General features: G+C 39.0%; 1 protein-coding gene across 1 annotated transcript in view; it reads right to left on the minus strand.

The window, feature by feature from the left end:
• TFEC (transcription factor EC) overlaps nt 1-26,839 on the minus strand; it is a 505,518-nt gene that overhangs the window by 52,995 nt on the left and 425,684 nt on the right. Inside the window, exon 5 of the mRNA XM_044088699.1 lies at nt 13,670-13,726. Within this exon, the coding sequence (XP_043944634.1) occupies nt 13,670-13,726 (57 nt within the window). The remainder of the gene's footprint in view (nt 1-13,669; nt 13,727-26,839) is intronic.

Below are 26,839 nucleotides of genomic sequence, written 5' to 3' on the forward strand. Positions count from 1 at the left end.
GCCAGTGTGGACCTGTCACTGGCATTATCCTATCCCATGGTGTTGGCAAGTAATATTATATCAGAGACCCTACCTTCTAGCTGTACAGCTACATGCCACACTTGGTCTGAAAATGTGTTGCCTGCTGTACCGTAATCAAAGTAGTGCATAGCATATGTGCTTATATATAGCCTTTGTCTCCAGTGAGGTAAAGTTATGCAGACATTGTTGTTTCTTTATTTCATGGCAGGATAAGTACAACTGTGGAAAAGATGCATATATCAGGGCATGTATATGTATAGCTATCATATGCAGACACCAAAGGTCTCAGCACTGTCAGTTTGGCTTTATTTGCTGTCCACAGATGTTATGCAACTATGCTGTAAACATGCACATGCTGTGTCATAATGCTGACAGCAGTGGGCGCAGCACTACTGCTTGCCATTTTATACCTTCTGTAGCACATGTGGTGGCCAGCATGTAGACAGTATGTATGTCAGGCAATCTTTGCAAATAGTAGGACAGTATCTTGACATGATGACCTGGTGCTCTACATTCTAACAGATGAACCTCCAAACTACAAAACAGTAACATGGCATGCCATTATTAGTTACCCACATGCTGTACTCCTACTATGTTTCCATCCCCCACTTGTGTGTACCTTACAGTCCTGTGGTTTACTGCAAGTTGTCATGTCTGCTGTCACTATGCCTATATGACAATATAAGCAATTATCCAGGTCTGTATTCCAACCTCTATATTTCTCAACATAGTGCAGTCAACCTCAGTATAACTACCACAGTTTTTATCATGCTACAGTGGGCCTTGTTGTGCAGTTTTTAAGTTAATGTGGTGATTTAGTGTGGTTGTCTCTGTATTACTGCCATAGTGTGATAGGTTATCAGCCCCAGTTAGTGCTGCCATGCCTGTCTGTGCCTGCTTCTGGGTTACGAGTTGAAGAGTGAGATGATGCATGGATATAATACTGTATTTACCTTACAGCAACATCTCAGTGCACTAATGGTTAATTGCACTATGCACCGGTGATGCCTGATATACTATATGCTATGATGTCATGATGTTTGGCAGTGCATATTGTGCTATTATTTTCCACCTCTTTCTGACCTATAGATTGTGCACGGCCTCCTTCAGTGCTGGTTTTAATAGGGTTCCTACTTGTACAGCATGAAAATGAAAATCTTTCTGTACTTTCTGCAAAGGACAAAGGTGAACATCTGTTTGGGGCCTCTGATATGCACATGTATAAGACTGATGCCTGGCACCAGAGTAATAAGTGATGTCACTTTCATCTTCTACTGTGGTAAGCAATGCTGGCACACATACAGTGATCTGCTGAGGCACCAACGCAGCCTGTTCCACCAGTGGGAGGCAAAGGTTATGGAAAGGGAGTCAGTATTTCTATAAGCTGTTTGCCACTACATTTCAGTGCATTGTTCTGACTGTGTTGGCCTGTTCTTGCCCTATAATGAGAGGAATGTATTATACTGAGCTCTCTCTTTTTTATCTTATGCCCTGGAAGAGGTAGAATGAAAACACGAGTCCTGCCTAAGGAGGTGTGACAGGCTAGTCAGGTAGCAGGGTTAGTACTGTAAGTGTTTAAAGTAGGAAAACATGGATCATATAAATGTGTACTAATGTGCTGGGTTCTTTTGTTTGCTTGTTTGTTTGTTTTGTTTTTGGTTTTGGTTTTGCTCTCTCCCACTCCACAGAGCCCATTATGGTAGTTAAGACGTGATACAGTAGCACCAGCCATCATGCCTGCCACTGAGCCAATGTTGGCTGCCTGTAAAAAAGGAGGCTAATGATTCACCATTGAAGGTGATCTGAACAGCTCAATGGTGCCTGCCATATGTATCCCCAGGTGAGAAGCAGAGGCTTCCTTGGTCAACTAATTGCATGTGTAGTGGGTGGAGATGGCACAGATGGACTAGATGTCCATGTTGCCACCCTGGAACTTCTTATGTGATTAATAAAGTTACACAGACAGCCTGCCCTCTCTCTCAGACCACAAGATGCAGGGCTGGCTATGGTGGTCAGTCACAGAGGTGACATGACTTCAGGTTAGGTTCTCCTCTTTGCCAGTCTGGCATCTCCACTGTAGTGTATTTTATTTCTCATCATGTTGTTCCACCTACTTCTATCTTACTCACTATATCCTACTTGTAGGCCATCTACCACATCATCAGCTCACCTCCCTCTGTCTGTCTCTCTCCAGTGTTGCCCTGCCTTTTTGTGTCCCACAATCATTTTAAGTTGGACTGTCTACATCTGTTACCCTCTCTACTCCCTCCTTCCACCCAACACATTTTCCTTGAAACCCTTCCCCTTTACATTTCTTGTAAAAAATGGAAAATAGGTACCCATCCCTTAAAAAATAATGTTTTCCTTCTATCTCGCCTTCAAGTTACACTTGTGTGTTTATTTCTTCTCTTACTCATATCCCTTTTCTCATGTGAACAATAACTTGGTTGGCAATTTGGTGTGTGCTATGGGGCCTGGTCTAAGTGCTATTATTGTAGCTGTGATGTGCTTTGTTGTACATATGAATGGGGATAGTATCAGGCACACCAGCTTATCCAAGTGCCATCATTGTAGCTATGATGTGCTTTGTTCATAGGTAGGTACTAGGCTATCTGCCCTAGGGTATTTATAAACCTAGCCAGAGTGTGTCAGCTTTCGACACCCCATTGATTAATTAACTGAACCTCGGTCAAGAAGAGCCAATGAAGTGATCCCAGGGGTGTATTTTCTGTTACCCATCCACTCGTCAAGGTTTCTCTTGAAGAGTATTAGTGAGGGGCTCTGCCTAATGCAGTTAAGAATTTTGTTACAAAGCATGGGGAGTCTCTGTGACAGGAATATATCCCACCAGCATGTTCTATTTATTGTTGTGGTGAGGTTTCGCTCGCTAGAGTGAGTGGTTCTCAGTGACTTGGATTTCTTTAGGTGGTGCATGGCCATCAATTCTGAGTTAGACATGGCTTTGTAAGTCATGCAGAGATCACCTCTGAGTAAGCAATATGCCACTGAGTACAGCCAGAGTTTTTCCAGTCGGGCTGCATAGGACATATGTTTGAGGCCAGTAATCCTCTTGGTTAGGTACTTTTGTGGTCTTTACAGCTGTTGGAAGTGTCTTGTGAGGTACAACCCAAACAGGGCATTGTACTCTATGATGGGTCTGATGAGTGATGAGTAGGGGGGCACTATAACCTCTTTATTTCTAGATGCAAACCCTTTAGTAATTAGATGGGCTACAGAGAAGGATTTGCTAACTACGTTGGCAATATGCTTGTCAAAGGAGAGATTACTATCTACCTGGGTTCCCAGATCTCTTATTACCTCTTCTGCCACCTATGTGGTAATTCATGGGTGTTTTGGTTTTCCCAAAAGGGATGACTATGCATTTTTTGGCATTTAGCTTGAGACCATGACTTTGACACCAGGTGTCCGTCTCAGGAAGGACATTTTGGAGAATGTCCGTGTCAGCTGGAGAGTCAATTATGGTTCGCAGTTTGCAGTCATCGGTGAACCTGGTCAGCCATAGTCCTCATGTCTTTGCCTGCACTTCTGAGAAGTATATGCTGAAAAGTAGGGGTCCCAGGACCGAGCCTTGTGGGACACCACTTGTGACTGGTTTAGAATTGGACCTGGATCCCGCTATTATTACTGACTTGTATATATGAATGGTGATAATGTCAGGCGCACCAGCTTATTCAAGTGCCATCATTATAGCTATGATGTGCTTTGTTGTACATATGAATGGGGATAGTGTCAGGTGCACCAGCTTATCCAAGTGTCATCATTGTAGCTATGATATACCTCATTGTGCACATGAATGGGCATAATGTCAGGCACACCAGAGTATCCAAGTGCCATCATTGTAGCGATGATGTGCTTTGTTGTACATATGAATGGGTATAATGTCAGGAGCACCAGCTTATCCAAGAGCCATCATTGTAGCTATGATGTGCATTGTTGTACATATGAATGGGGATAATGCCAGGTGCACCAGCGTATCCAAGTGCCATCATTGTAGCTATGATGTACTTCATTGTACATATGAATGGGGATAATGTCTGGTGCACCAGCTTATCCAAGTGCCATCATTGTAGCTATAACGTCCTTTGTTGTACACATGAATGGGGATAATGTCAGGGGCACCAGCGTATCCAAGTGCCATCATTGTAGCTATGATGTGCTTTGTTGTACATATGAATGGGGATAATGTCAGGTGCACCAGCTTATCCAAGTGCCATCATTGTAGCTATGATGTGCTTTGTTGTACATATGAATGGGGATAATGTCAGGTGCACAAGCTTATCCAAGAGCCATCATTGTAGCTATGATGTGCTTTGTTGTACATATGAATGAATATAATGTCAGGTGCACCAGCTTATCCAAGTGCCATCATTGTAGCTATGATGTACTTCATTGTACACATGAATGGGGATAATGTCAGGCACACCAGCTTATCCAAGTGCTATCACTGTAGCTATGATGTGCTTTGTTGTGCAAATGAAGGGGAATAATGTCAAGTACACCAGCTTATCCAAGTGCCGTCACTGTAGATATGATGTGCTTTGTTGTAAACATGAATGGGAATAATATCAGGAACACCAGCTTATCCAAGTGCCATCATTGTAGCTATGATGTGCTTTGTTGTACATATGAATGGAGATAATGTCAGGTGTACCAGCTTATCCAAGTGCCATCATTGTAGCTATGATGTACTTCATTGTACACATGAATGGGGATAATGTCAGGCACATCAGCGTATCCAAGTGCCATCATTGTAGCTATGATGTGCATTGTTGTACATATGAATGGGGATAATGCCAGGTGCACCAGCGTATCCTAGTGCCATCATTGTAGCTATGATGTACTTTGTTGTACATATGAATGGGGATAATGTCTGGTGCATCAGCTTATCCAAGTGCCATTATTGTAGCTATAATGTCATTTGTTGTACACATGAATGGGGATAATGTCAGGGCACCATCATATCCAAGTGCCATCATTGTAGCTATGATGTGCTTTGTTGTACACAGGAATGGGGATAATGTCAGGTGCACCAGCTTATCCAAGTGCCATCATTGTAGCTATGATGTGCTTTGTTGTATGTATGAATGGGGATAATGTCAGGTGCACTAGCTTATCCAAGTGCCATCACTGTAGCTATGATGTGTTTTGTTGTACATGTGAATGGAGATAATGTTAAGTGCACCAGCTTATACAAGTGTCATCATTGTAGCTATGATGTACTTCATTGTACACATGAATGGGGATAATGTCAGGCACACCAGCTTATCCAAGTGCTATCACTGTAGCTATGATGTGCTTTGTTGTGCAAATGAAGGGGAATAATGTCAAGTACACCAGCTTATCCAAGTGCCGTCACTGTAGATATGATGTGCTTTGTTGTAAACATGAATGGGAATAATATCAGGAACACCAGCTTATCCAAGTGCCATCATTGTAGCTATGATGTGCTTTGTTGTACATATGAATGGAGATAATGTCAGGTGTACCAGCTTATCCAAGTGCCATCATTGTAGCTATGATGTACTTCATTGTACACATGAATGGGGATAATGTCAGGCACATCAGCGTATCCAAGTGCCATCATTGTAGCTATGATGTGCATTGTTGTACATATGAATGGGGATAATGCCAGGTGCACCAGCGTATCCTAGTGCCATCATTGTAGCTATGATGTACTTTGTTGTACATATGAATGGGGATAATGTCTGGTGCATCAGCTTATCCAAGTGCCATTATTGTAGCTATAATGTCATTTGTTGTACACATGAATGGGGATAATGTCAGGGGCACCATCATATCCAAGTGCCATCATTGTAGCTATGATGTGCTTTGTTGTACACAGGAATGGGGATAATGTCAGGTGCACCAGCTTATCCAAGTGCCATCATTGTAGCTATGATGTGCTTTGTTGTATGTATGAATGGGGATAATGTCAGGTGCACTAGCTTATCCAAGTGCCATCACTGTAGCTATGATGTGTTTTGTTGTACATGTGAATGGAGATAATGTTAAGTGCACCAGCTTATACAAGTGTCATCATTGTAGCTATGATGTACTTCATTGTACACATGAATGGGGATAATGTCAGGCACACCAGCTTATTCAAGTGCCATCACTGTAACTATGATGTGCTTTGTTGTACAAATGAATGGGAATAATGTCAGGTGCACCAGCTTATCCAAGTGCCATCATTGTAGCTATGATGTGCATTGTTGTACATATGAATGGGGATATCAGGCACACCAGCTTATCCAAGTGCCATCACTGTAGCTATGATGTGCTTTGTTGTACACATGAATGGGAATAATGTCAGGTGCACCAGCTTATCCAAGTGCCATCATTGTAGCTATGATGTGCATTGTTGTACATATGAATGGGGATATCAGGCACACCAGCTTATCCAAGTGCCATCACTGTAGCTATGATGTGCTTTGTTGTACACATGAATGGGGATAATGTCAGGTGCACCAGCTTATCCAAGTGCCATCATTGTAGCTATGATGTGCATTGTTGTACATATGAATGGGGATATCAGGCACACCAGCTTATCCAAGCGCCATCATTGTAGCTATGATGTTCTTTGTTGTACATATGAATGGATATAATGTCAGGTGCACCAGCTTATCCAAGTGCCATCATTGTAGCTATGATGTACTTCATTGCACACATGAATGGGGATAATGTCAGGCACACCAGTATATCCAAGTGCCATCATTGTAGCTATGATGTGCTTTGTTGTACATACGAATGGAGATAATGTCAGGTGCACCAACTTATCCAAGTGCCATAATTGTAGCTATGATGTACTTCATTGTACACATGAATGGGGATAATGTCAGGCACACCAGCGTATCCAAGTGCCATCATTGTAGCTATGATGTGCTTTGTTGTACATATGAATGGGGATAATGTCAGGTGCACCAGCTTATCCTAGAGCCATAATTGTAGCTATGATGTGCATTGTTGTACATATGAATGGGGATAATGCCAGGTGCACCAGCGTATCCAAGTGCCATCATTGTAGCTATGATGTACTTTGTTGTACATATGAATGGGGATAATGTCTGGTGTACCAGCTTATCCAAGTGCCATCATTGTGGCTATAATGTCCTTTGTTGTACACATGAATGGGGATAATGTCAGGAGCACCAGCGTATCTAAGTGCCATCATTGTAGCTATGATGTGCTTTGTTGTACATATGAATGGGGATAATGTCAGGTGCACCAGCTTATCCAAGTGCCATAATTGTAGCTATGATGTGCTTTGTTGTACGTATGAATGGGGATAATGTCAGGTGCACCAGCTTATCCAACTGCCATCACTGTAGCTATGATGTGCTTTGTTGTACATATGAATGTAGATAATGTCAGGTACACTAGCTTATCCAAGGGCCATCACTGTAGCTATGATGTGCTTTGTTGTACATATGAATGGAGATAATGTCAGGTGCACCAGCTTATCCAAGTGCCATCATTGTAGCTATGATGCACTTCATTGTACACATGAATGGGGATAATATCTGGCACACCAGCATATCTAAGTGCCATCATTGTAGCTATGATGTGCTTTGTTGTACATATGAATGGAGATAATGTCAGATGCACCAGCTTATCCAAATGCCATCATTGTAGCTATGATGTACTTCATTGTACACTTGAATGGGGATAATGTCAGGCACACCAGCTTATCTAAGTGCCATCACTGTAGCTATGATGTGCTTTGTTGTACAAATGAATGGGAATAATGTCAGGTGCACCAGCTTATCCAAGTGCCATCATTGTAGCTATGATGTGCTTTGTTGTACACATGAATGGGGATATCAGGTGCACCAGCTTATCCAAGTTTCATCATTGTAGCCATGATGTGCTTTGTTGTACTTATGAATGGGAATAGTGTCAGGTACACTAGCTTATCCAAATGCCATCATTGTAGGTATGATCTGCTTTTTTGTACATATGAATTGGGTTAATGTCAGGCACCCCAGCTTATCCAAGTGCCATCCTGTAGCTATGATATGATCCTACTAGATAAAAGAAACTACTACTGCCATTTACAACAAGCTAACCAACAAAATCCACAAAAATTCTGGGCAGGCATAAACTCTCTTCTAAAGCCTGGCCACAATGACACCCCACGCCCCCTAGGCACTTCTAAAAACAACCCAAAACAAACTGCTGATACCTTCAATACCTTCTTCACTGAAACTGTCCAATGTCTAGCTAACCAATAGCCCCGAATATCTCCTCTTAGTCCCCCTCTTCTAACACTTCCATTCCCACATTTCAACTGCAACCTGTACCCACTTCACTTATCCATTCTCTTCCCCACAAACTTAAAACCTCCTCGCCTTCTGCTGACCTTCTACCAGCTCAATTTCTAAAAATTGCAGCCAATCCATTAGCCTATCCCGTTTCCATTCTGATTAACAGAACCATTTTTGAAGGCTGCATTTCTTCACTTTGGAAAATTCCACATATCATTCCCCTGCATAAAGGAGGGACCTCTAAAGAACTCTCAATCTACCATCCCATAGCCTTACTCTCCCCCTTAGATAAAATCATGGAGAAATGCATCCAAAAACAACTTCTTAAACACCTGTTAAATCACAACCTACTAGCTGACTGTCAACATGGCTTCAGGCCTTACCACAGCACCACCTCAGCCCTCCTTTCCTTTACTGACTGCATCAACAAAAAACGGAACAATAACATACTAACCTCTGCTCTCTTTATTGACCTATCCAAAGCTTTTGATATGGTCAACCATGAGATACTGTTAAACTTAAAACTTTTGCTCTTGCCTTTGGTGCAATAAAATGGTTCAAATCATATCTTCATAACAGACAAAAGTCAGTGCACTGGGAAAACAGCTTATCCAACCTCCTACCTATTACCCTGGGAGTCCCCCAAGGTACAATACTTGGTCCCCTTCTGTTCTCTATTTTCATCAATGATCTACATACCAGTTTGTCCTCTGCTACCTGTATATAATATGCTGATGATTCTACTTTGATTTGTTCTGCCTCATCCCCCAATGAATTGCACCCTATCACCCAACAGACTTTCCCAAATGTTGAAAAATGCTTCTTTAAAAGATGCCTAATCTTAAACCCCAAGAAAACTAAACTGTTACTTTTCTCCCCCACCAGAAAATCCTCTCCACTCAACTTCTCTGTCTTCTCCAGTAATGGTACCTACATATTTCCTGACCCCTCCACTAGGCTCCTCGGAGTAGAGATAGACAACAACCTATGCTTTGACTCTCACATTAACAGCACAATAAAATAAGTCAACAGAAAACTTGGCTCCTTGTTTAAAATTAAACCATTTCTTACACCACTAGCTAGAACTTCCATAGCACATACCCATTTGATTCTACCCTACTTTATGCCTCCCCCATCTATACATTTCTGTCCAAAATTAACCTCTCCAAACTGACTGTCCAAAACTAACCTCTCCAAACTGACTGTTGCCTACAACAGTATTGCCAGATTTACTTCTGGCTCCACCTTTATAACTCACCACTGCCTAAACTTAAAACAACTGGGATGGCTAGAGCTGCAAAATCTCATCTGATTTCACCAGCTCTCTTTAGCCCATAAAATCCTCTACAAACCTACCAACACCCCTATACTCACTACCCTCATTAGCCCTTATTGTAATCTCAAAAGTCTGCATTCTTCTAACAAATTTCTAATATCTACCTGTAAATCCAACAACTTAGCAGGCGACTCCTTGTTCTCTAACACAATTGGAAAAGCCTGGAACTCCCTTCCTTCCAGCCTCACTGCTATCTCCTCTCTTCCCAGCTTCAAATCCCAATTCAAAACTCACCTCCTAACTCACTGGCTCTGCCCCTGCTCTAACTCTGACTAGCTAGCATTCTGCTCCTAGAACTCTCACTTATCTTGTTTCAAATCTTTTCAAAAATGTACTATTAAATTTCGAATTTGAATTTTACCCTTTGGTGTTCTTATTTTGCTTATTGCAGACACTGTAAAAATACTATTATGATATTATTTTTTTTATTTTTTTTCTTCTCTGAACTATATTTTTAACTTTTTTAATGTTTAATGCTTTTAATGATTAATGTTTTTAATGCTCAATATTATTTCACTTGCAGCTTTTCTCCCCGGGCCTCTGCTGAAAATGGACATATATCCAGTTGGACCAGCCCTGTCAACAAATGTTAAATAAAATAATAAAATAAATTATGTGCTTTGTTGTACACATGAATGGGGATAGTGTCAGACACACCAGCTTATCCAAGTGCCATCACTGTAACTATGATGTACTTTGTTGTACAGATGAATGGGGATAGTGTCAGGTGCACCAGCTTATCCAAGTGCCATCATTGTAGCTAAGGGTATACAAATCTCTTAAGTGCTGCTGCTGCTACTGCTTGATCACTCTCACTCTTCTCATACACACACACACACACACACACACACACACACACACACACACACACACACACACACACACACACACACACACACTTCCATGCATGCAAGCACACAAACGCTTACACATGCAGAAAGAAACATAAGCATACACGCACATTCACATACACTTTTTCTTTTTTGTTTCTTTTTTTACTTTTACACTCACTGAACAGCAAAAGCACTGCTTAGCTAGTTTAAATAAATTTGGAGTTTCCAGCGAACCTTTGGTTGTTTATTCGTGGTATTTTGGTTCACTTTCATCTCTTTTTTGACTTAGTTTAAATTAATGGCGTTTCCACTCTCACTCTCATTCTCATACATACACACACACACACACACACACACACACACACACACACACACACACACACACACAGTCATAAACACAGACAATTTTCTATTTGTTTTATTTTATTTTTTACACTCACTAAACAGCAAAAGCCCTGCTTAGTGAAGTGTAAAATGATGGAGGCTGTTAGTTTTCTTTCAATCTGAGCTCCAACAGCAGCATAATATGCTGCCGTAAACCGGCAAACTCATTTTTCAGCTGGCATAACTTAAACACCCTGCTGAGAACATTTATCCTCCAGTCAGACTGTCAAGGTACAGGTCTCTTATTCTCTAATAAACAATGATACAAAGATTACAGCAGCAGAGAGCATGTAAGAATAGATACTGATATGGAACACCTGCAGAAATGCAGTTAAAAGGAAGGGTTTATGCCAAATAAGTCAGACAATTTGACTGTCAAAGAACAGGGAGTTAAATAGCCAAAAGAAGGGCCACTAGGTCATTAGCAACTCGTACGTTGATGGGAAGAGATGTCTGCCTTCCACTTAGAGGTTTTTATATGGCCTAGAGTAAGGATTCCATGAGGAAACCAGCTAGAAAGCGAAGCGAACAAGAAGAGACCTTGTAGAGTAACAGGAAGATATCTATGAATGTACTTGGAAGATTTTACTTGAATTTTTTCCTAAAAATAACCTGGAATTTATGGTTGATATTATACCTCAACCCGGCTCATGCAGAACAAGCAAAATTTGTATGATTTTGTTTTGTTTATGAGCCTATTGGCTGTTGAATTAAGCTTGGCTTCATTTTTATGTGTATCTCTGCTGTAAATAAAGCACCATTGCCATCTGTATGTGACATAGTAAACCACATATGCTTAGGTACTGAAGCAATTCCTTCTTACAACTCCTTGGGAATGGACGCTTAGACCTACAGCTCAGCAACATATTCAAACACTGCCTACAACACACACAACAGCATGCAGGATTTCGTCCTCAAACATGAGTTATCCCAGTTGCATGAAAGCATAAGATCTTAAGATTTCCAGAGTTTGCAAGTGCATATAACTGTATCCTAGTCATGGGTGGCTCTATAGTCAGAGGCATTGTCATTGCACTCACCAATCTGAGTAAGAACAGAGTTATAGTTTGCTGCTTCCCATCTGCTAGAATATATGATCCTTATATGTCTACAAACTAATTGCACATATGAGCTTGCCATTTCTGATATGGGAATGAATAATATGAGATGCTGCACAGATGCAGAGAGACAATGTTGAGCTCTAAATCTTTGTAAACAAGGCTGGTAAGTAATTAACCTTAAGCAACATCTTGCTGCCACTGTGAATGAGGCCACAATACAAGGTTTACTTCAATACTTGGTTCAGTAATCAATTTCACTCTAAGGAAATCCGGTGTACAACGTCACTCTAAGGAGATCCAGTGTACAATGCCACTCTAAGGAGATCCACTGTACAATGTCACTCTAAGGAGATCCACTGTACAATGTCACTCTAAGGAGAACCAGTGTACAACGTCTCTCTAAGGAGATCCACTGTACAATGTCACTCTAAGGAGATCCAGTGTACAACGTCTCTCTAAGGAGATCCACTGCACAATGTCACTCTAAGGAGATCCAGTGTACAACGTCTCTCTAAGGAGATCCACTGTACAATGTCACTCTAAGGAAATCCAGTGTACAACGTCTCTCTAAGGAGATCCACTGTACAATGTCACTCTAAGGAGATCCACTGTACAATGTCACTCTATGGAGATCCAGTGTACAACGTCTCTCTAAGGAGATCCAGTGCATATCCACATAGGTGGAGGTGATAGACAATCTTACTTGATTCATCTGCTCTTCTTGTCACAGACCACTGCTGTCTCTACAGGGTCTTCTTGGTCTTCTAATTTATCAAATCCCAGTGGGTACCTTGGGTACCTCATTTATTTAACTTTGCTCTGTGCTACACTGCATGACCATAAAACCTTCCTGATTTCTGAGTGCATCACATCTGTAAAGTGAGTGAAACTCTGTTCCATGTAGCGAAAACAGTCTTTGTTTACCTATGTTTAACACCTCCCATTTGTTCAAATGCACTGGTGAGGAGTGGGGCCTTATCTGGAGGGAGCACATGCATCCAAAATCCCATGTCTTGACATTAATTGATCCTGTAGGAGAAATAAATGTTGAGCTGCGCATTCTCTATACTGTGAAAACTCTGCACGGTTTAGAAGCTTCTTTTTTCCAGGGATTTGCTGCTTGTGGCATGGAATAAAGGGTGAACCGTTACCTTCAGTCATATATGCTTTATTTAAATTTCTTTGTTGGTTGATGTGTTTGTGGCAATTTGGCTCAAGTGTTTTACTTAGTTATTTTTTGGCTTCGACCTTATTTGTTCTTCCTCTTGGTTTTGTTTCATTTATTTTTTTCTAATGCAGACTGCTTTTAGTTTTTGGTAAGTTGTGCCTTTGCCCACAAAACATCCTCCATTCTTTCTGTCATCTTCATGCATGCTCATTAATTAATGCTTTTCTTCCTCCTTAACTGACCGATTTCTTTATGGTGGTCATCTTTTATCTTTTTCCCTCTACATTCACCCAGCAGGTCAGAACATGCACCACTACCTCTCAGCCAGTTGCATGCACAGTACCTTCTACTTTGTGTTGCTAGAGGATAGCTGTCGAATGGAATATTCACTTTTTCACCGATGCATTGCATAAGGCTAGTATACAAGCAGACATTTCCTATAATAAGCTGCTACACAACTGACAGCCAGATCATACATACTTAATACATCTTGAAACCCTTTTGTATATTTATAAGCATTCACTGATTTTCTTTTCATTATTCGGTTCTATTTTGTTCTATAAATTAGATGATATACTTACTTAAATTGTGATTGTCTTTCTTTTGTCTTTCTTTTGCTATGGCCCTTGTGTCCATTTCTGGAAAACAGATATAAAAAAAACCATGAAACGTGTAAATAATATTCAGTAAATTCTTTTAATTAAGGCCGTAAAGAATAATTATATAATACACTTGCAAAACAGAAATATGGCTGCATATATGCTATTAGAGAAACTGTACTGCCAGCCCCGTGTTAACATCTATGACACACATTTGAGCATGTAGGATTTAAACGTATTTAGATGGCACTTGCAATTCTAACAACAGAGAGGCACACATTTATTTTATGTTAGTTAAGACTTAGTAGAATATATCACCAACTTTCTTCCGGGAAAAGATACTTAGCTTGTAGAGGATCTATATAACACACAAAACTTAAGAAAGGGCTTCCTAAAGGGAGTAATTAGCTGTAGTTTATTTATACAGTTAATTACTAAGACAATACCTCATTAAAAATAATTTATTATGTATAGCTGACATCATAACATTACTACAAACACCCTATCTAATTCTGAGTCATTATGTATATCTAACTTTGTAACCTTACAGTAAACTCTCTACCTTTTCTTGACTCATTGTGTACACCTGACATCATATCTTTACTGTGTACTCACTACGTTTTTAGGACTCATTGCATACACTGTTTTATTATATTTGTATTATATACTCACTACATTTTCTTGTCTTGAATGAAGTTAGCCTAAGACATTTATTCTGAATCTTTCTGAGTTTTTCTTTGCATTAAGTTTCACTTTTTGTTTCACTTTTCTTTTAATGCACTAAATGAGTCATAGTCAAAAAGCACAGACATTAGATAGATTACTGCAGTAAAGACAGAGTACATTGTTCTGAAATGAAAGTTCACAATACAAAAAGAAAACCAGCCACAGTAAAATAAAAGTAAAATTACAGAGTGGGTGAATAAAAGGGTCCCCTACAGATAATCAAAATCCCAAAAAGCAGACTTTCATATGGCCAAGACCATATGATTGACTTTTGGAATTTCAAACTGACATCTCTGTATAGTGTAGAATGGGAAGATTTCCATTTTCCACACTGTAGTGTGATCTCGGAGTTGGTATATTTAAATTGCAAGGGATGTGGGGGGTGCATCCCTCCATGGGGGGTGCAGGGGGGCTTCCCCTCTGCTAGTAATATGTAGGTAAGTTTTTGTTTTGTGTTTTTTTTTTAAAAGGTGTTTGAAATTTCAAAAGTCGATCATATGGTCTCAGCCATATGAATGTCGGCTTTTTGGGATTTCAATTATCTGTAGGTGACCCATTCAACCATATATTATGAACAGAATCCCAAAATGGAATATAAACCTCAGTAGAATAAATAGTGAATGAATAGTGGACATTAAATGGTGACTGTTTTCTTTATAACTTAATGAATTTCAATGTGTTTATCTGTTTAACTGCACAACCAAAACCAGTTGTTTGTAGAAGTGCAGTAACAAAAGCTCTTTTGAGCTTTTGCAGTTTTTGAGCAAAGAAGCTTGTGTCATTTAAACCATGAGCAATCAAATGCATCTAGCAAATGCAATATGTCATGCAGTAATAAAGAAGGTAATTTTAAAGCAAAATGTTAGGTATGCATATAGAATTATATTCATGTAAACACCACATCCTAAATCAAAATATTCAAATCAAAGTAATGTGCATATTCAGAGCTCTTAGATGCTGTATTATAGATTTCCTGGTTTAATATAGATGTATGACTATACATGTTTGCAAACAGAAGGTATACATTTATTAGGGAAAACAGCATATTTTGGAGTAGGTCAGGTCTGGTAAACAGCCAGAGGGCATGCTTATAGTTAGGGGTATGAGATGTTAGTAATTGATTACAAAGATCCAACTGAGGAGATGATTGGGGCACAAAGACAAGGCTGAGATGTGAAGTTGCATGCAGGATGTGAATAAAAGGATGTTAAGAAAAGAAACGGTGTTAGTGTATAATGAAAGCTAAGTATATGGAACTTTAGATAGATGAGATTTCCTTTTAAGGACTTGATACATCGATATTTATGTAATTGTGGGCACAGGTCTTTCTACAATATGTGTAACTTACAATTTAGAAATAAATTAGAAGAAAAAAAGTGTAAAATAAATATACACAATCATTATCAACAAATTTAATGATTTTCTTCTGAAATGCTGGCAATCAGCCTGTTATGCTGTCCTGTTCACCAGCCATGTTTTAAGGCAATGCTAAATTCTTATTCTTCCTTGTTGCCAGTATTACACAGAAAGATTTTTATAACCCAATAGTCAGTATGTCTAAATTCTGAATGGTGAATTTAAGATGTCTCACATACTCTGGAAAGGTGTAAAGCAGCCTGCCTTGAACTGTAACAGAATAATGCCCTGCAGAGCAATGAAGACATTTTCAAACCACACGTTAAAACAGTATTCTTTAGGGATGAAGTATGCAAGTTAGGCCGTTGTGTAATGTAGTCTAGTGCTCTGTAGGGATTTCTATCTTGTACAATAACTCAGAGACAGCTGTACTGCACACAATCCATGAATAGCAGTGCACAAAATCTATAAAGCTGAGTTGCACATGTGCTTTATAATGGAAGAGTATGAAAGGGAGACTCTAGTCCAATGTATCAGATTGCTGCTCCAGGTCCAAGTGTGATTGTGCTTGTGAATGTGTGTGTATATGTGTGTGTGTGTGTGTGTCTATGTTTTTATTAGTGTTTATGCGAACTCATATGGTACTAGATCTTTGTGCGTGCTTTTGTGTGTGTGTGTGTGTGTGTGTGTGTGTGTGTGTGTGTGTGTGTGTGTGTGTGTGTGTGTGTGTGTGTGTGTGTGTGTGTGTGTGTGTGTGTGTGTGTGTGTGTGTGTGTGTGTTTGTGTGTGTATGTATGTATATGCCTATGAGCATATGTGTATGTGTGTGTATATGTGTGTGTGTGTGTGTGTGTGTGTGTGTGTGTCTATGTGTGTGTGTTTGCGTGTATGCGTGTGTTTGTGTGTGTGTGTGTGTGTGTGTGTGTGTGTGTGTGTGTGTGTGTGTGTGTGTGTGTGTGTGTGTGTATGTATGTATGTATCTGCCTATGAGCATGTGTGTTTGTGTATGTGTCTGTCTTTCTGTCTGTCTGTCTTTCTGTCTATTTTTTGTATATATATGCCTACACTACATGCTTGCACAAGTTGGAAGGGCATTCACCTGAACAGTGGTTTAAATTGCTCAAATGAACTATTCTTAGACAGCCACATTTCTTATTAGTTTCACTCAGTCATGCAATGGATGCATGGATGCATGACACTGAATTATTTTAATAATAACCAATACAACTCATCCTTTCAGAGCAGTTTGAGTGGAGTTTCTGACCAGCATGTCTGTGAAGCAGTGCCTTAGTTTTGTACAAGGTAATAGCACAGCATCACAATCAAAAGTCGCTGCTACTGTCTGCTTACTTTTAACTCTAACATAATACTGGTGCATTGTTAATGCTTTGCTAAATTCCCCTAAATCCCTCTTCTCTAAAAATCGTTTTTTTATTAAAGACAGAAATAAATAGTCACAATCAGTGTATCATCTGTAAGCATAAGCAGAACACATTATCCCAGAACAGAGATATTTATGTACCTCTATTTTCCAAGTCAATTTGCCTAATTACATAACTTAATTATACTTGGTAAGAGAATAACAAAATTCAGATAGCTAAATTATATAACTTAATTATGCTTGCTAAGAGAATAACAAGCCTTAATTAATTACAAACTGCTCCTTTCTGATTTATCTCTAGGCTTTGAATAATCCCCATGAATCCTGATACTTCTGTTTTAGTTGAGGAAAGAGAAAAGCATGACATTGTTTTACTCAGGCAGCCAGATACATGACTAGTAGAGAGTACCACACTCACTACACACAGAAAGAAGAAGCTCATACCCAAAAGGCGCGATATGCTATGGGCAGAAGTGATAGTATTTGGCTGATAAGCCATTTGCAGTGGTTATTCTACTTGATGTAGTATATATTTGCTATGAGTGTACATAGTGTTGTCCCATAGAGTAAATATGGATCACGGCATTCCAGAAACAGCACTTTATCATGATGTCTTTCCTTCACCTGGCGTGTGGCTAGCTGGTTAGTACATTTTGCCCAGGACCAGAAAAGCATGTCAGTACAATCAAAGAGATCATGTGCTTATATATAGGAAGAATGATGCTGAAGAACACAAGAAATGTTTCCACTGAGTCACTGCAAGTCAGATTGCATTACAGTTTCTCCCGTTTAGAAAATGAAGAATAATGCAGATTTTATTTTATATCATCATCATCATCATCTTCAGCCCCCTTTTTCCCATCTTCTACATGGAGCCATGGTATTGTGTTAACTGTCACCATCTATCTTGTTTTATATTATTAAAACATTCAAGCCTGTAGTGCCTGTTCTGTATACTACCAGTAAACACCCATAGCTCCTTATTGCGTCCAGACATTTTTTGAGTGCCGCCTCATTAAATAAGTGACTTATCAATAAGAGAAAGGTAGTATTAGAAAGGACAAAGAATTATTATCAAAATAACACAAAGACATAAATTTACAATGTCCTGCAGTACAGAAATGAATCACTATTTGTCATTTATTATTCACATTTTCATATTTAAGTTCAAATTTTCAGAACTGAATGACTTACATTCTATTATACGGAATGGTATGAAATACCATGATGGGAGAAAGAAAACGTCATTGTCATTTTCCATTTACATCATGTTGTACTAGAGATATTGTTAGTTATTTGTTAGCAATTACGAAACTCTACAATATTTCCATATGTACTTATTACTTGAAAAAACAAGTGACATACATATTATTGCATGGCATTAAGTAAAACCTTAGAAGTTGTTGAAGAAAACTGTTATTGATATTTGCATTGTAAGTTGCACATCTTAAAAGATATTCAGTGCTATTTATATTGTTAATTATATTTTTAAGTATGCATTTTCATATTTTTGTAATATATCTACAAACATGCACTCAAAAAGGAACTTCTTGTCATGTGAAAGCTTACATCTGGTTAATACAAATGCTCTAACAATATATGTCTAGGTTGTTTTGTTTCCAAAATATGACAATTTGTCTGTGAAAGTTTACCATAGCTATAATTCTGGTTTTGTGTACATTTTAATATATTATAGCATTTATGGACAGACTATGAATGCACTGTTATCAATGTAAAGGAAATGTCTTACAGATAACATTGCTATTAATAGTAATTTTGTAGTTTATATTGTTCACAAGACATTTAATTTTTTTCAGATTTATGCTTTATAAGTTCATTGTTCAGAAACTACTCTGGAATTTCAGGATATGTGTAGGCTGCTAGAGGTAGGATATTCCACACTACATAGGCATTAGTAAGTTAAATTATTTATTATTTGTTGGAATCCTATGATGCATATTTAGAAAAAAATTAAAAGTATTTATAATGGTCATATAACATGGAGATAACACAAAAACTAAATACAATAAATGAGAACCCACAATAGTTGTGTTATACGTAAGCCACAGCCTATGATACGCCTTGATTAGCCCTCCATTTGCACCCTAGTCTCTTATATATCAGATAAGATCTCTGTCCTACTCACTTAGAAGTCCAGTGAATCTCACCACTGACATTAACTGTCTTGTGTTTACCCATATACCTGTTCAAAATGTGACTGCATGTTCCTCTACATTTTTCACTGAAAGATAATACCACATTAACCTTCAGTTGAGGTAACTGCAATATATTATAATATTTCAAAACCTTTAGTAAAAATAAACATGACAAGCTTTTTCCTGTCGGCCTTCATATAGCTACCAAGTATAGGAAACATTAACTGCATTACCTTTAACACAGCTGCTTTCAGGCCATGCCTACTTAGAATTTGTTGTTTCCCAATAGCACAACGGGCTCTGCATGAGGTTCTACTTACGGATTATAGAAAAAGTATTTATGTTCTACAAAAAGATGGAGATTGCAGCAGCTCTCTTTTCTGATTTTAGAAATTGTCTTTTTGTACAGAGTTGCCTTTTTATATAGAGGACATCTAATTCAACCAGTCCCCGAACCCTTTGTATAGCCCGTTCTAATTGTGATGCTGTCAGTTGTAATAGTTCCCATACCAAAATCTTTGGAGTGTATTTCTTTGCAATGAAATTAAGGCACAGCATAACAAGCCTTTCCTCCAGCCTTACAAACTACACCTTTCATTCTTATCAAGTTTCTGTTTCAAACATAAATGCTCATATATCAGTAAAAAAAAATACATAAATATTGGACCAGACTTAACAAACTGTGGTGCTCTGATAACCTTGATTCAATTATAGTGAATACTTTTTAGTATTTTCATCACCTTATACTAGTACGAATAGTTTGTCATAATTTTACAGTTTTAATACTAAGTATGCATAAAACATAATGTGTTAAAAGTCTTAAAAAAATCTACATTACAAGTACTGCCAGATCTGTCAGAGCATTTATCACAGTTACCATGAAACCTCATCAGTTTTGTATAATTGTACATCTTCCAATGCTATCAACATTTTATTTGCCAACATATAATCTGGTTCTGTGCAAAATGAGTTACTGAAGTTTAGGCATCTATGTCTGACAGTCTTAACTCTGTTCAGTTTCTTTGGTCATTACGTAAAGGAGGATCAGCTGAAATTTAGGTTAGATTGGGATGCACTACTTGTGAGTTTTAATAAATGTTTTATCTCATAAGCATGAAGCATTTTTTTTATAAATCTGAAATTAATAAGCATAAGATTTTTAGCAGGTGCCATACTTATATCAGTGCTACCTACCTTTTGTTTTAATAAAAAGCTATGTGAACACATATTTGTAAACCTACAGAGTATGTCAGGTCTACTTTTGTGATTGCCTCATCATTTCTCAAGTCTAATCATAAAGGGTTTCACTCAACCTAAACTTTTCCAAGTTTTTAACCTAAAGGGATGTTGTCACATTTTCATGTATGTATTATACTAAATTTCACTTCCGTTTGTGTTTATATGATGAAGATGCATTTTATTAAAAAAAATATATATTGCGCGTTTCAGTGTTTATTATGATCAACTGCGGTCTGTTTCACCATAGACATAATGATATTTGCAGAACTATAGGTTAAATAAAAAGATTTATAAAGTCTAAGAAATCAGAAATGATGAAGTCATTGTTTGTTAGTTACATTCGACCCAAACTTGAGTATGGAATAATAATATAGAAATCCTATAAGAAAACAAGCATAAGTAATGTAAATTACCCCCTATTAAGGGAAGGTGTAGCTAGCCTCCAAGCTCCCCCAAATCAATTAAACAGAGAAACCTTTCAAAAGCCCTGCATGACCATATAAACAGCTGCATAGAAATGGCAGTACCAGACCAAAATAAACCTAAGTCAAACAGGCAAAACAAGCCACCCTAGTGGACTCCTGGTATTAACAGGTCATGCAAAAGAAAGAAAATGTTGTTGTTTGTCTTTCGGCTTTTCCCGGTTAGGGGTCACCACAGCGGAACTCCGGTGTGCTAATGATTGGCAGTAGATTTTCACGAATACCGAGGTGCCAGCTCGATGTTCAACCTTCAACGAAGGCACGCCCATTTACGCATGTCTTTCAAATGCCCACCCAACCATGGGGAGGACACGCAGACTCCACACAGAAGGCACTCCCCGCACTCCAGCCGAGAATCGAACGGGAGAACCTCTTGCTGTGAGGCAACAACACTACAGCTGCACCACCGCGGATGTTGGCAAAAGAAAGAAAATCATGATGAGATATAAGAGGGAATGTCCACAACAGAGCAATAAGGCCCTCATTAATCTAAACAAGCAAATCAGGGCATTGGTCAAGTCTCTGAAAGCAGACTTTGAGGTAAAAATAGCCTCAAAAGCTAAGAATAACATTATGGCATTTTTCAGTTATGTCCAAAATCTTAATGGCAATACCCAACAATATATGGAATTAGTTGTAGATGGCATCTCCTTTACTCAGCCAGAAGATATAGCAAATCTGCTGGCTGACAAATTCAGCTCAAATTTCAACTCCCCATTGCCCCCAGTTTTCCCTGAAGAAATACCCTCCATCACCCCACTGCCAATTATCACCAACGAACAGGTTGCCACTGTATTCTCTAAAAGTACAAACACAGCTTCAGAGGGGCCTAACAATATTCTAGGTTGCCTCTTAAAAAGCATAAATCAGGACATATCGGGCCCATTAGGATCTCTATTTAAGCACAGCCTCCAGAATGACTTTGTCATGATAGAGTGGAGGAAAGCAACAATCATCCTTGTGCATAAAGGGGGACCGTCTTACTGACCTTGGAAATCACAGACCTATATGTTTGAATAGTCTTATATTTGACGCTATGGAAGGAATAATCATGGACCTCATAAATAATGACATAGGAAATCTCCAGACACTGGACCCAACCCAATTCGGCTTTGTCAAGGGCAGGTCATGCCTAATGAATCTGGCAGATTTCTTTGAGAAAGTCACTAAGGCCATGGATGAGTGTAAAACACCTACCTCAACCTGGCCAAGGCATTTTACAGAGTTCCCAACTTGGGTATTCTAAATAAACTCAGAAATCTGGGCATAAATCCCTATGTCACTAAGTGGCTCATGGACAGGATACATGATTAAAGTGGGTGAATCCAGATCCAGAAAGAGGCCAATTATTAGAGGTGCACCAGAGGGCTCAGCAGTAGGACCCCTCCTGTTTACAATATACTGCTCAGAAGTCAAGGATAATGTGGAAGGCCTCTGGATGACAAGCCTGCCAAAGACTGCAAGCTGGGGGCAATCACTGAATCACCAAATGCTGTAGATATCCTTCAGGAGGGTCTAGATCAGACAATGACTGGTGCTAGAACTATGGCCTAAAACTAAATGATAAAAATGCATTATTATACTCTTTGTAGTCAAATAACCTTGCAAATTACACCATCAATAGTGTACCCCTTAGAGTAGACTCAGAGGTGAGAGATCTAGGTACACAAATAGATAGTAGCCTGAACTTTAACTGCTATGTGTCCACAGTGGTGAGGAAATCTGTTGGTTGACAAAGCTCAAATTTCATCTCCCTGCTGTACTCACCTCTCATTAGACCAGTAATCAAGTACAACGCACCATTTAGCATGTACTTGACTAGGCACTTACAGCAGCTGGAGCAACCTCAGAGGTTCCGCACAAAGAAAATACAGGGTGGAAAACAACATGAACTATGCAGCTAGACTAAACGCCCTATCCATTTACTGTATCTCCTACCAACTATTAAGGGGTGACCTACACTTGACTTACAAGATACTGATTGAGTTGCATTGATTCAGCAAGTCACACAGCATGAGGGTCCCCCTATCTAGAGATCTAAACTTAATCAGTGACTCAAACAAAATATGCTGGAGAGACAGATATGTGTCTCAGAGATCGCCTCATCTTTGGAACAGGCTTGTTTTTCACATTAAGCACAGTTCGTCCCTAGCCCTCTTCAAATGCCATTTGGAACAATGAAAGGGAAACTTCAAATTCACACCAGGGGTAGTGCCTACGTCTCTTATGGACAGGCGCAATATGTAAGATACTCAATGCACAGGCACAAATTCATGCCATTCCTTTGCCCCTAGTAGTCATATATTGGGTAAAATCAGGTTATATTGGCTAGGGCTGTAATCTCCTATGAACCTATGAACTAGTCATTTGATTTTATTCCTTATTTAGTTTTCTGCATTACATTATATTCATTTAATTTATTTTTATTTTATTTATTTATTTATTTTACATTTGTTAACCGGGATGGTCGGACTGGACGAGGTCCATTTGCAGAGGAGGCCCGGGGAGAAAAGCTCCACTTAATTAATACAACAGACAATGATAATAATACATAATGTAAAGTAAACACTTTGTTATTGAGCAGTATTTTGTGCATAATAAAACAGTACGCAAAGAAAGATCATATCAACAATATATACACATGAACATTAAGTTAATCATCAAAATATACATGCAGAGATCACAACAACATTTCCAAATGTCAAGGGATACCATTTGTTACTTCCATTTTTACCGAGGGTCTAATAATTGGAGAGAAGAGATAAAGATGGTGGTAGCATACACTAGGATTAAGTAACACATGGACATAGCCAAGAGCTAATAAGGTGGGCCTTAAGGGAGTTTTTGAATTGTTTGGTATTAGGTGCAGAAGTCACCGAGGTTGGGATATTAATCCAACTTTTTGTTATACTGTGAGAAAATAGAGCTCTACCTGCTGTGTTGTTGGCTGTGGAGATAGAGAGGAGTGATTTATTGGCAGAGCGGAGTGGTCAGTTTGGAATGTACTTAGTCAGTAGTTCCCTAAGGGCTGGAGTTTTTTCAGGATATTTTAGGTTGTTATAAGCTATGACTAGTTGGTAGTAGGTTAATAACTGTGGGAGCTCAAGACACTGAAGTTGCCTAAGAGGTATACAATAGTGTGTTCTAAAGAGGGAATTTTTTGAAAACTTAGCAATTTTGTTATAACACGACTCAAGTTTCTCCAGGTCAGATTTTCTTACATAGGTGAGAATAGGTGCTGCATACATGAGTGTTTAAAGAAGGTGGGTTTGAGCTAGGGTGACCCAAGCTTGATCTGATAGAAAGTCTTTTTGTCTGTATAGGGACCACATTTTTTGTGTACCTTTTTAACAGTTTGAAAGATATGGATGTCAAAGTGTAGGTTGTTATCTATTTTGACGCCAAGCAGCTTGGTGTGGAGAGAGGATGAAATGACAGTTCCATTATTGGAGGAGATAGAGAAGCAGAGTGGAGTGTTTTTTTATTTGTTTGGGGTAAATAGAAGTAGCTTCATTTTGTTGGGAGTTAAGATAAGTTGAATATCTGTGATCCACCTTTCTACTGAGGTAAAAGATTCCTGGATGAGATGCTGTAGGGTTGTGAGATTTGGGGCAGAGCAGATCAGGGTGGAATCGTCTACATACTGTATGAGTGAATCCTGTAGGGTAGAGGTATGTAGATTAGTGGTAAAGATAGAAAAGAGGAGTGGACTGAGTATGGAACCTTGAGGTACACCAGTTGTAGTTGGGAGTAAAGATGATATAACTCCTTGCCACTGGACAGCTTGTTGTCAATCTGATAGATAGTTTTTTAAACCATGCCAAAGTGTTAGGGGCAAAGGATAGAGAGGTAAGAGTATCTATTAGAATGGAGTGGGAAACCATGTTAAATGCTTTGGAGAGGTCCATGAATATAATAGATAGAAATTTGTTGTTATTTCTATGTTGGTTAACCAAGTTTGTGAAAGAGAGAAGGGCTGAAGTTGTGCTGTGGTGTGGGTGGAAACCATGTTGTGTAGAGGAGAAGAGATTGCTAGAATCTAGGAAATGCATGACCTGAGAGTGTATGCATTTCTCAAGTACCTTTGATAAAGGAGACAGAATGGCTATGGGGAGATAGTTAGAGAAATCATAGGAATTCCCACTCTTATGAAGGGGGAGATTTTCCATAGTTGAGGGATGTGGGATTTCTGTATGCAACGGTTGATTAAGGTTGAGAATAGGCAGGATAGAGAGTCGGCAGCCATTTTTAGGAAATGAGCCAGTATACCATCTGCTGCAAGAGTAGTGGGTTTAAGTTTTAAGAGGTGTTTTTTTATTGTTGAGGTTGGGACAGAAGAGAATGTAAAGGAAGGTGAGTTGTTAGGAGTTGTTGGTATGGCTGTGTAGCTATTTTTGGAAAGTTGAGTTGATAGTGATTTCATGGATTCAATAAAGTTGTGATTAAATTGGGAGGCTACATCACTATTTGTTTTTGTAGAGGTGGAGGTTGGAGCTGGTGTGGAGGTTTTACCAGGTTTTAGTAGGGAGTTTATTGCATGCCAGAACTTTTGGGGGTTACTGGAGTGTTTATTTTGTATATCTAGAAAGTAGTTCTGTTTATCAAGCTTTGTTTGTTTTTTCACCTGATTCCTAAGGTGTTGATAGTTTTGTTTGGATAGACTAGTGTTATCTTTCTTCTAGGTTTTCCATGCCTTGCCACTGTTTTAATAGGGCTCTAGTGGATTTAGTAAGCCAAGGAGCATAATGTTGCTTAGATCTAATTTTTCTTACTGGGGCAACTGAATCAAAGATTTTAATAAGAGTGCTATTAAAATTGTCCACTGCTTAGTCTGGGTCAAAGGTGCATAGTGGTTCCCAGTTACATTTTTTTAAAGAGTGTTCAGTTTTAGAGGGTTAACATTGCCATTGTTTTTGACTTGTCTATAGACTGTAGGTTTGGGTAAGTTAGTATGTTTTTGTAGGAGGAAAGTAGGGAGATGGTCACTAAGTCCATCGGGTAGACTACCTACTTGGTAATTATGTTCAGGGTAATTTACTAATGCCCAATCTAGTATAGATTCCTTATGGGATTTTTTTGTCTACTCTAGTTGGTTCTTGAATGAGTTAAGAAAATCCATACAGGTTGATGTGGTTAGTGGGGTTTTAAGAGTTACGGGCTAGCCAGTCAGTGTTTAGGTCACCTAATAAGATAGCTTCCTGTGAGAGATTGCCTTTTGATCATTGTAGAATCTCCTCAATTATTGGAGCATTATTACCTGGAGGGATGTATGCACAGAGGATATTGAATCTCCCCAATTACTGGAGTGTTATTACCTGGAGGGATGTATGCACAGAGAATATTGATGCTGTTTTTCTTATTTAACAGTAGCACAGAGCCTACGATCTCAGGAATGTTACATTTTGGTAGAGGAGTTAGTAGAGGTTGGAGAGAAACTGTATTTTTATAGACAATTGCAATGCCCCCACCCTTCTTTCCTGTTCTATCTAGCTATAGGATATTGCATCCTGGAGGGAGAATTTCTTCATTCTGTGTGCTGGGTTTTAGCCAGGTCTCTGTTATGTTTAGGATGTCAGGGGGAGTAGTGAGTTATGAATGTGTGTAAGTGAAGAAGTTTGTTTGATATATTGCGAGAGTTAAGACTGATGATGAGTAGATCTGCAGTGTGTTTGTTTGGGGGTATAATGTTGCTTGGCCCTGGAATTAGGTGAATATCCCCCGAGGTAAGGAGGTATTTCTTTAATGAAAGTTGAAGCTTGGTAGTTTGTAGAATATCTATGTGGAGTTTACGTGATGAATAGTTAGAATAGTG

Source organism: Protopterus annectens, chromosome 11.part0 (genome assembly GCF_019279795.1).
Source record: "Protopterus annectens isolate FY-2018-M chromosome 11.part0, PAN1.0, whole genome shotgun sequence".
NCBI classification, from domain to species: Eukaryota; Metazoa; Chordata; order Ceratodontiformes; family Protopteridae; genus Protopterus; species Protopterus annectens.